This window comes from Cyanistes caeruleus, chromosome 3, assembly GCF_971803275.1.
Source record: "Cyanistes caeruleus chromosome 3, bCyaCae1.hap1.1, whole genome shotgun sequence".
NCBI lineage: Eukaryota > Metazoa > Chordata > Aves > Passeriformes > Paridae > Cyanistes > Cyanistes caeruleus.
The window spans coordinates 73,882,087-73,893,718 of NC_141703.1; the positions used below are offsets into that span (position 1 = coordinate 73,882,087).

General features: G+C 41.1%; 1 protein-coding gene across 7 annotated transcripts; it reads left to right on the forward strand.

The window, feature by feature from the left end:
• Positions 1–1,853: 1,853 nt before the first annotated feature.
• On the forward strand, positions 1,854–11,379 carry MSANTD4 (Myb/SANT DNA binding domain containing 4 with coiled-coils). Of its 7 annotated transcripts, none has more exons than XM_086881972.1 (4): positions 2,545–2,730; positions 3,982–4,049; positions 7,026–7,654; positions 9,416–11,379. In XM_086881972.1, exons 3-4 carry the CDS (start codon positions 7,193–7,195, stop codon positions 9,989–9,991), a joined length of 1,038 nt encoding a protein of 345 aa, XP_086738098.1. In that variant the 5' UTR covers positions 2,545–2,730; positions 3,982–4,049; positions 7,026–7,192; the 3' UTR covers positions 9,992–11,379. The 7 variants fall into 7 exon arrangements, with proteins under 7 accessions (XP_086738097.1, XP_023776146.1, XP_086738098.1 ...); XM_086881974.1 differs by having other exon boundaries at positions 2,577–2,687; XM_086881971.1 differs by lacking the exons at positions 2,545–2,730; positions 3,982–4,049 and adding an exon at positions 1,854–2,522.
• Positions 11,380–11,632: the final 253 nt, after the last annotated feature.

Below are 11,632 nucleotides of genomic sequence, written 5' to 3' on the forward strand. Positions count from 1 at the left end.
TTTTTTTTTTTTTTTTCCAGTGAGTTTCAAACTGCAGAGAATCTACAGTGTTTCTAATGCAGGTAATCTCTTTTGTGTTTGGGTTTTTTTCTTCTTTTCTTTTCCTTTTTTTTTTTTTCAGGTGGAGAATATTTTGAACACTATAACAAAGAATGCAGTTAGCATGGATGAAAAGTGGAGTAAGGGGGGTTTAAAATTATCCTTAAACCCTGTATTTGTGTATCCTTTGCATACTGAGTTACTGTTCCCATGCTAATTTCAATTGCCTGCTGAAAAGTTCTTAAGTTTACCACTGTAAGGTACTCATTTAAATTGGTGAAGTTTTTTTAAAATTAGATCAGGTTGATATACAAGGTTTTTTAACAGTTTAAGTATTGCAAATGATTAGGTGTTTATTTTTACTGAAATGGACCTTCCATACTAATAGAAGTAGCTTTAAATCAAAGGAGATATAAAAGCTACATAGTCTAAAGTTTGCATGCCAAGGCTTTCAGAAATGGCATCAACAGGAAGTGTCAGAGCCCTGTATTGTCTTGCATTCTTCCAAAACTTAAAATTCTGTAACCCCAAGACTCCTCTATAGAAAAATTAGAGTTACGGCAATACAAATTAATCTTCCAACACTCCAAGGCCTTTGCCCCAAAAGCTTTCAGCTAGCAAAAGCCTTTTGGAGACATGTACAAAGCATTCCAACAGCACTCACAATATTAAAAGCTTATATTGAACAATGAAGGGATTCACAGACCAAATCTGAGAGCTTAAGTTGTGTAACCCTTGTGCACAATCAGAAGGAAATTGTATATATATGTTCTACAAATCCAGGGAGTTCACCATGGATTTGAACAGTTTGCATCTGAAGCAGACCATATGGCAGGGATTTTCTTACTGTCATCAAAAGCAAGGAAGAAAGACTCTGTATTTAATGATTAAACTACACATAAATTACGCATAATTTCAAAACAGTTCACATAAAGGAAGGAGGTCCAAGAATTTTTGTTGGAGGAAACTAGTATACACCAGGATTTTTCACCAGTGATCAACAGTAAAAGCTGATCTTTTACTTTTGAAAAGTAAAAGATCTCCGTAAAAGTAGAGTAACAATTCTGGGAGAAAGTAGAGCTATTTAGGATTATGTGCATGGCTACTCCAGGAAATAATAGGATTCCTAGTTAAAATTATTCTAATGGACACTAATCATATTTAGTGGGTTTGTCCTTCACAATAAACGAAGGATATTCAATGAGGTATAACTAGGAATAATTATTTTTGCAGACTAGCAGAGGTTCAGACTGTTAATGACCTCCCCTTTCCATGATTTGTCCACCTACTTGCACCTAAATCTAGTTTGAACTAGCTTGCAAGACCTTTAGGGTGCACTTGAATCTTATTCCTGAGCACTGTTAAAATACTGGTAATAATTTAAGGTGAAGCCAATTTCATGTATGGGTCTCAGTAAGAAACATCCCTCTATTATATATGTCAGTAATGTAGCATGGTCTTGCTACACGACTCCTCTTCACCATTCTCCTTTTAAACTTGATTTTCAGTACACAATGGGAAAGTTTGGCAGCAAAACTATCACTACCTGTTAGCAATCTGGTAAATTAATAGTCGGCTGAAACTGGAAAATACCACTTCAGGGAGATTGGTGGTTTCATCACAGTTACGATCACTTAAAGCTGTATATAATCAAATAACTACCTGGCCAATGAAAGAACCTGGAAAGACTGAGCAAGTAACTGTTAAAAAATAGGCAAAGTAACAAATGCACACATCAGGTTAGGCAGAATAGAGGTACCAAACTTGGAAAGAGGAGGGTTACATGATCAAGGCACCAGGACGTAACACAGAAGGCAGGCAAGGAGCAGACACATCTTGTGTGGTGGAGGGAAAGCGGTTTGTGTATTCACCCCCATCAGCGGCGTGGTGGCCCACATATGCAAAGAAAAAAGACAAATTTCTTTAATTACAGTATGTGCTAAACGTCATTTCTCCATTTTAATCACGAACCGCGCAGTTCAGGAGGAACGGCCGGTTGCCGTGCGCTCGCTCTGGGTAGCAGCATTATAAACCCAGCGGCCACACCGGTGGCTTTATGCCCGGTTACCCCGCACGTTCGGGCCCATCCCGCTTTTCCCTGAGCCCTCGCACGACACCGCCCAAGGCGCCGGCCCCTCCCTGCGCCGCGCCCTCTGGAGAAACGGCAGCACCAAACCCGCTCCGCGAAGGGTCCCTCGCTGAGGGGGCGGGCCGCGGAGGCTCCCAGCCAATCACCGGCACGTCTGGGAAGACAAGCGGCGGTTGCAGCCAATGGCCGCCCGGTAGCTGCGCGCGGCGCGGCTCCGCCGGCGGAGGAACGATTGGGATTTCGGCCCGCCTGGAGCAACAGGGCGGGGCGGAGGCAGCGGCGGACACGGAGCACCAATAGGCGTGCAGAGGAGAGTGACAGACAGGCGGTGCGCCCAATGGGAGGGCGGTGGCCGTTGAAGGGCCGGCGGCCCGGAGGGGAGCGCCGGGCGCAGGTGAGTCGCGCGCGCGGCCCCCGGGGACCGGGCGGGGCGGGAAGCGGGACCGGCAGCGGGATCGGCCCGGGGATGGGGCTGCCGCTCCCCCCGCGGCGTGTGGGCAGCCCCCGTGGCCCTCTCGGGGGTAGAGCGCTGGGCCTCCGCCGCCCTCAGCCCCTGAGGGTGATGAGGCGATTGCCCGCCGTGTTATCTTCTCCACGGGGAGGTCCCGTTCCTATTTCTCTGTCTCCCGGGAGACCCACAGGGCCTCGCCGGCCGGAGAGGCCCTGACTTGCGGGCCTCTCTCCCCGGGGAGAGCCCATCTGCCCCCCGGGGCTCTGGCTGTGCTGGCCGGGGCAGCCGGCCGTGCCCCCGCCTCCCTTTGTTGCCGCCTCGCTTTCCCTGCAGCGCTGCGGGTGGGGCCGCGCTGGCCCCGGGCCCGTGGCTGTGCCCCCTCAGGTTTAACCCAGCGCGCAGGGAGGGACGCGGCTTTCTGCTGCCCTGCCTGGCCCTGGCTCGTCCAGGGCAAGGGGAGCTTCGGCCTGATAAGTCTGTACCTTTCATAGCCTGAATGCCCTGCCGCTTCCCATCTTCCGTGCTTTCTCCCTGCTTCGGTGAATTACCCTTTTAGGTGTTGTTGGGTCCTTTCTGTGCCTGCTTTTTCGTTCGTGTAAACCTCGGGCTTCTTGCAGGGCTGTGTTGGGTGATGTGTTGTGCAGCACTTAGATTCTTCTGTACTAAAAACCTTTGTACAAAAGCGTAAGTTGCTCCAAGCCAATGTAGCCATCTGTTAGGAAACACGGAAAAGTTTTCTAGAAAGCCTTAGGCAGAAGGTACTCAAGACTCTTAATTTATTGTTTAAAAAAACCTGGAGATATCACGTCCTCGTAATTTGAATGGTTTTTTATTCAAGCATAAGCCCTGAAAGTAAAAAATAAATAAATAAATAAATAAAATCATCATCTTTTGTAAAAAGTAATGATTTTCGTAAAATTCAAGTTTAATGCTAGCAGCAGTCTTCCATTCCTGGTGAATGCATGGACCTTTTTGTTTGCTTCATTGCTTGTTTGGGGCATTTGCTAAATTTTTTTCTGTTGGTCCAACATGTAGTCAGACAATAAAGTGTCAACAAAGGAGACAGAAAAGATAGAGGCAGAATGTAGATGCTTCTGTCTTTATGCAGAAGGTATTCAGTGTATGCATATTCTATCTGTTTATGGAGTTTCCAGCTTAGTTTTACAGTACTTGTTTCTTTTCAACCCCAACAGTTTGTGTTTCTTTGGTGCAGTAACGAGAGCCTTCTTGATCACAGGCTGCTTTTGGCCTGACAGGCCCAAAGTCAAAGCTCCATATTGCCCATCTTTTCTGGAAGACCCTTGATGTCTTTCTGATGTCATCAGAATTGTGTTTTTTTTAGCCAGCACTTCACATTTCTACCCAAACTGTAAAAGTACACATTACACATTTTGCATTGCAGTACGCCCCAGCCTCTTGTGCACCTCCTCACTGGTGGAGCACGGGAAACTGAAAAGTCCTTGGTTTAAAGTAAGCACTCTTTAACCACAACCAACACATTGGTGCATTGCCAACATTATAGTCACACTAATCCAAAACTCAATGTTGTCCCAGCTACTAGGATGAGCATTAATGCTATCCCAGAAGCTGAGGTTTGGAATGTTAGATGTTTTTTTGCTGTAGCTGTTGAGAAGGTATACAAATCCTAGTTTATTTACATTCCTGTCTCTTAGGTACTTTGAGCATATAACAGCTCATTTTTCCTCATTAAAGCATAATATTCTGGAGACCATCTGGCAATGGCTAAGAACCGAATATCTCAAATCTCAGCTTTTGTTAGATAATGTTTTTTAGTTAATATATCAGAAAGGTACACAGAGCTATCTCTGGCAGTAAATATCCTGTTAAGACAGTTCACTAACTCAGTTCATGTTAATTAGAAAGGAATTATCCTTAGCAAGGCAGTGTGCTTTCAAAAAGGAAAGTGTTAAAGAGACAGGATGCCCTTACCAGTCAGAAGTTGGTAGTCATGAGTTTTAAAATATATAGGTTTTGGTGATGTTTCAGTGGGAAATTCAGAGGCTTGTATCAGATGTGTTCTAGCAAAAGTTTAAAAGAATCTAAAAGAAAACTACTTAATAAAAGAATTGGTTGCCAATAGTTTCCAAGTTAGTATTGTAGTTCTTAAAGGTTATTTCCTTGGCTTATGCCATAAAGTCCAAAACAGAGACTAGACACTTAACAAAGCGTGGCTGGGGAGATCAGTCGGATGATGCAGAGCACTGGTGCAAGGAGCAGTGGCCTGACATTTGCATGTTTTAACTCTCAGCTCTCTCTGGAGCTAAGGAGAAAGCTTACCTGTCAGCATTTTCCATGTTGATGCAGAACTGTGTTTGGAAGATGGTGAAAATTTGATTTGGAAACCCAGTTTATTGTTGTTTGTTTTTCTGTGTTTATGCCCACGTTAGCATGCTGTGCTAGCCCTGAGAAATTTAAAAGAAGCCAGGGTAACTAGAGATACAGGTGAGTCTGTAAATTCCTGTGGTTCCTTGTTGGAAGGTTCCATCTTGAAATGACCAAAAGAACCTAGCTGAGGCTAAGTAAAGGACTTAACCAGTATATACCTTGAGATGAAAAAGGCTGTCATTCAGCACAAGTCTGCTAAAGAGTATGCTTAAAGATCAGATAAAAGGTCTCAGAAAAAATTGGTGTAATTCTAGCAGATAGAGTTTGTCTTCTGGATAAATATTTCTCAAAAACAATTGGGATTTTATTTTCAGAAGGACAGAAAGTTTCACGTGTCCTAAACAGCAGCATGCAGCTTCCTACTTGAGCCTGAGGAATCCAAAGTGCTGGGTAGCTACTTGGGAGCGCTGTAGAGTGGTGTGTGCTGATACAAGCCTCTGCTTTATGCAGTCAGTTTCTTCCTGGGACTTGGTTTTACAGATTTTCTATCTAGGAATGACTGGAAGTAAGTGTCTTCACAGTCAGAGTAGTATTTTAGTGAGGAAAAGTAGTAAAGCAGTTTTTTAAATGCAGTGTTTGAAAAAATACTTGATGGCAGCATGCTTACCTGTTGGCTATGCAAGAATGTTGCTTGACAAAACTGCAAGTGAGCCATTTATTTACAGTCAATAGTGTATAGGAGATGAAGGACAATGTCTAAGCTACTAGACATTATTCCCCAAGTGGGGAGTTGTAGTGCAGTCTGCTGATGTGTATGCTTTAACCAAGTTTAGGGAGGACAATAGGAGGAAAAATACTTAGTAATTTAAGAATCCTGGGATTAACTCCCTAGAGGGAGTTATTTAAGAATTAAGTCTATTAGTTAGTAACAATTGAATCTATTATCTGGAAGCCATTTGCCTTCAGGTAGACAAATGCCTCTACTTCATGAACAGGGAACAAACAGCAGCTTGAAACTGCCTGTAGTGTATAGTGAATCCCTGGCTCTCTTGACTTAAAGCCTTTTAAACCTACCTGCAGTGGTAGATAGCATGGTACAAAAGACTTCTTAAAATAATCCTAAATTGAACCTATTGCCAAGCACTCTGTGACCAAGAATAATTTTTGATTCTTAGTCTTTGCTTCCAAGTTTCTGTAGGTTGTTTTGGGGTTTATTTGGTAATATGATCTGTAATTAATGCAGTAATAATATTCATTACTGTATTAATAGTCCACTGTTTCTCCCACTCACTCTCCACTTCTCTGCAGAGTTGCACACACTAGGTGAATTATAGGGGTTCGTGTTCTCTTTAGGCACAGGACTAAATGGTGCTGAGGGCAGAGCACTGGATGAACTTTAAAGTTGCCATGGTATCTGATGAGATGTTTAGCTGCATTAGAAGGACACAGAAGGGTTTTTACCTTGGGCATGTAGTAACTTAAATCTATTTCCTGTTAAAATGTCTCTAATGAATCACATTTGTTTGAACTAGTAGTTATTTTATGGCATACAATGGGATTGCTCCATTTCTTTTATTTATGATTATGCTAAGTTAGAAGATCCTCGAAAATGCCAACTTACCATATTAATTTACTTTTTTTTAAAATGAAAACGGTGTCTCATTTAAAATGTCTCTCAAAATTTCAGTCCCCTAAACATTTCATATTTTTGAAGTAATGAGACAACAATTTCAGGTTCTTTGGGATTTAATTGAGCATTCAAACTGAAATGTACGTGTCAAATTTCAGTCTCAAGGAAATCCCGACCGGCAAAACTCTTAGGAACTGAAGGAAAATAGCTGTACTTTTGTAATGAAAATACCAAATCAACCTTAACAGTCGTGATATGAATATATTAATGGTTTTATAATTCATAGGAGACCAGAGGAAGTATCTATGACTGCTTTGTATTGAGAGTTTAACAGAATGGTTTTCCTTTATCAAATAACAAGTTAGTTCAAAATATGCTTTCCTTAAATGATGACTTAGGAGTCAAGTTGTTAAATGAAAATATATGGTGTATACCTTGGAGATTTATCTTGTTTGCTCTTTTTCTCTTAGGAAGCCTGACAAATAGAAAAATACTACAAAGTGAAGAGAAAATTTACTTCATGAGAACTGAGCTCTGCTTTCATTTGCTTTTAAATTTATTTATATTAGTAGCTGATTAGTGTCAGATCATCTCTGTAGTCTGCTGTGGTGAAATTACTAGGTTAAGCCTGGAAAAAATGAAACAGTTAAAAAGAAAAAGAAAAAGTAATTTTAGTGTTCAGGAAACTCAAACTCTCCTTAAGGAAATCAGAAAAAGGAGAGAAGTACTCTTTTCAAAGCAACTTAATACAACAATTAATGAGATGAAACGGAAAGCTTGGGAGGAAATAGCTGAGTGTGTCAATGCTGTAGGTGAAGGAGAGCAGAGAACAGGGACAGAAGTGAAAAGGCGATACCTTGACTGGAGAGCACTCATGAAGAGAAAACGTCTGAATGCAAACATCAAAGTAGTGGGTGCTGGGTTTCACCTTCCTTCATCCAATTTAGATGACTCTCTCAATGAAGACATGGACGAGAAAATGGGCTTTGCAATTGAATCTAGTTTTGAATGGCAAAATATGACTGACTTCAGAGAAGCTGGTGGATCTTTAACAGAAATCAAAGTAGAAGAGGAAGAGGAGGATCCGCAGAATTTCGAAGTGAGTTACTGACATACGTGAGCTATATGCAATATGGCCTTTGCTTCATTTCAGCATAATACACTGTCAGCATAAACACATAATACTGTGTTTCTTCATAGCATCTGTTTCTGGTTTTTTTCTGAACGTGTGAATTAAACTGTAGAAATAAATATAATTCAGAGACATGGTATTCAAATCAAGCAACTTGCAATTGTGTGTAAGGTCTTGGATGCTGATTACTGATTTGATATCCCTAAACTTTGAGTATGTCTTTTCACATGTATTTGCCATTTTATGTGCCACAGATAAGAATTAGTTGAGTCAATGCAAGGAAAATACCCTATTTAAGGAAACTGGTCATTTTAGTATTCAGACTGCCTTGATGGATGAACAGAGAAGTGCTCATCTTTAACAGGTGAAAGTATATGTTACCTGCAGGTACAGAAAGAAGTAGAATACAGAAAGAAATATCATACTTTTTGCATTTCTTGAAGTGAACCTACAGGAGATGAAAACATTACTTGAATTGGTCAGTTAACCTTTCCTCTCTGTCAGAATTTTAGTGTGACTTGGACAAGCAGTATCAAATTCTGTAGACAAGTTGATACTCCTAGTAGTACTGTGACTATCCTGGGGTAGGCAACCAGCTGGAGTGCAATCAAATGCTGGGATAGTTTTACTGTTCTTCTTGAAGTACATAGTTCTCATTTCCAAAAGGGGTACTCAGTTTTGTTTGGGGTATTTTATTGCTTTGGGTTTTTTGGAGGGGACATTTTTTGTTTTTGTTTGTTTTTGTTTTTTGTTTTTTTGGGTTTGGTTTGGGTTTTTTTGAGTGGGAGGAGTGGGGAAGAGACTCCTGCCTGAACTCCTTTGATATATATGCTGGGAGAAAATCACTGTAAGCTGTTAGATGTTAGTGAGAACTACTGTCAGACAGTGCTGAAGAACAGTGTGTGTCTTCTCTAATGCTAGAGGACTGGTAATGGCTCTCCTAGTCCTAAGGTTTTTCTGAACCTTACCTTCCTCAGTTTGCCTTTCTCTTGCAGCCTACATATTGGGAGACAAATTGTCTCTTTTGCACTATGAATTTGTAGCACCTAAGGGCTGTGACACAAAATGTTACAGCCTGCCAAGAGCAGTGGTCCTAACCACCTCATCATCTGTGTCACAAATAGCTTTACAGCAAATGTGATAATACAAAATGGTTAAACAAGTCTTGCTTATTGACCCACTTAATAGAGTTGGAAGCGTTAGGAGCATGTGGAAAATGTCAGTGTTAAATATTTTTTAGGAATGGAATAGCCCAAGTTATTGAAGGTTAGGCTAGCTTACATAACACATAGCCTATGGATCCATCTGCTCTGATAAATAATTAGTCACAACAAATGCCTGGTGGGTTACATAAATGTCACTCAGCTCTATGAAAGGTAAGAACAACATATGGTCTTCTAGATGCAGTTTTCTATCAGCTGTTCTGAATGATCTATAATAACTACTGTGCTGTATTTTCTGGATGCTCTTGTATGTTCACTGACAAGATTTTCCATTTTTTCTTACCAGATATTAGCTTGCAGATAAAGCCTCTTTCTCTTCCTGTGTAATGATAAAAAAATCTTCTGATGTAGCATGGTTATTTTACAACATACAAGTTAAACACTTCTGAATAGCTTTAAAGATGAAAAAATGCAGTATGTTCTTTTCAGTCAAGTTGTGTGTCACAAATTTATTCTGGCATAAAGACTGGAATGTAATTCTTGTCTGTCGCGTTCCTCTCTGCAGTTTCCTATTGAGGAAGAAGAAGAAATATTGTCGTCAGTTCTGCCAGATTCGAAAAAGGAAAATGACCTACCAGACTTCCCCCACATTGAAGAGTTTGGAAATCTGAGCTCTGCTCAAGCTAGGCTAGCCTATGAAGATTCTCACTTGCTTATAAATCTGGAGAAGCAAAAGGTGGAGCTGGAGAAACAGCGACTGGACATTGAAGCCGAAAGGTTGCAAGTGGAGAAGGAGCGCCTGCAGATTGAGAAGGAGCGGTTGCGGCACGTTGACTTGGAGCGTGAGAGGCTTCAGATTGAGAAGGAGCGACTTCAGATTGAGTGGGAGAAGCTCAGGCTAGAGACTCTGCATGCTGAAAAGCCTGCTCTGGAAAATGACCTCACCCAAACTGAAAAACCCATCATGCAGCCTCTGGATCTAGAAACTGAAAAGTTAAAACTTGAAAAGGAACGTTTGCAGTTAGAGAAAGAGAGGCTGCAGTTCCTAAAGTTTGAGTCAGAGAAGCTGCAGATTGAGAAGGAACGCTTGCAAGTGGAGAAGGAGCGCCTTCGAATTCAGAGAGAGGGTCACTTGCAGTGAACGTCTCAGCTGAGGTGTCAACTTTAGTGTTTTGATGTTTCTAAATTAGAAGTAGTTCTTTCCTTGATACTGAAACTGTCCTAGAGACTTAACATTCTTCTGTTCAGAGTTGAATGTTGATGTTAAACTGGAAAAAAAAAAAAAATGGTGCTCAGTATGTTGGTGTGCCTACATAAATGAGCTTATGTGTAAAATTGCTTTTCAGTGTATCAGAACTTAACTGTTAACGTTCTCTTGTCTTCAGTATTGTGCTGTATTAGTTCGGTGTCCTCCTCTCATAGTGGCCTTGAGAAGAGTCAAGGCTGAACCTTGTACTTTTTGTCACTGTACTTGTAGTAAGGAAGGATCAGAATAAATCAGCGTTTGCTGTGAGGACGTGGTGCTGACAATAGCCTGTATGATAAAGAAGTATAACTTCAGCAGAACACAGGAATACAGTCAATATGAGAGCGATTCATTACATTTTATTCCCGTCTTTTTTTTTTCTCCACCCCCACAATTGGGAAAAACAGTTGAAGAGTTATCCAGAAGTTAAAAGTGCAAGTTAAGTTTGTTGCAGTTTACTGTTGTTTCATGGCTTGAACTGAATGGGAGTGCAGAAAAAAACATTAGAGTTTTTTTGGCTTTTTTTTTTTTTTTGTGGATGAAGTATTCGTGTTAGGTCAAGTTACACATCAGCCATACTTTACTATAAGCTGGCCTGTTGGTTTCACCAGATCATTAATAATGCTGTATGGAGTAGAGCACCTATGTTAGCATAGCACAAGGATTTACTGATTGATAAGGCATGCTGACTAATGAGTCTGTGATGACCCCCTGAAGGAAATTACTAGACCTTCTTCTTGGAAGGCAGCAGCTGGTAATGGGAGTCAGAAATGGAGACTGAGCACAGCCTAAGAACCTCTGAGCTTGAGCACTTATATACACTCATTGCTGGTTCTGCTTGGCCAGCACCAAGGTCATGTCTGCAAGGCAGCCAGAAGAGGCTTCTGTGGCTCTCTAAGTTATATATTTTAATTAGACAAACAGAAATGGTCAGTGCTGAAGGCTGTTAGTATTTTTCATAGGCAGTGTAGTGTTATAACAACAACCAAAAAAACCAACCAAGGAAGCTTTCTATTATTTCATATATGTTTAAATCCCAGCTGAGCCAGACTTCCACCTTTCTCATCTTTCTGCTAGTAACTATCTTGTAAACTCCATTGGAAATGTAGGACCGTGGGAATACTAAGTCTAAACATATGTTGGGTGACTTAGGTGAATTCTTGTGCAAGTAAATAATATTTATACCACTACAGGTTTACTTTTATTCTGCAAAGATTATTTTTTTATTACTGAAACAAATGTGCTTCTACAGTGGAAATAAATTTGACTACTACACTCCAAAATGTCTCTTGAGGCTTTTTTCACAGAGAACTAGGTTACATCTGAAGAGAAACCTGGATACTGAGCACTGCAGCGCCCCAAAGTTGCTGATGCCTGTAATTCCCTATGTAGTCAGAATGAGGAAGCGCCTCAGAGCTGGACTTAAATCAGCTGGGGCTTACTTGAGAAATGAACAAGGAAGGAGAAACCAACCACTTAGATAAAAATTCCCAGGGGGAAGTTTCTGTGAGTTTTTTCTTCCTGAATGTGATGGGC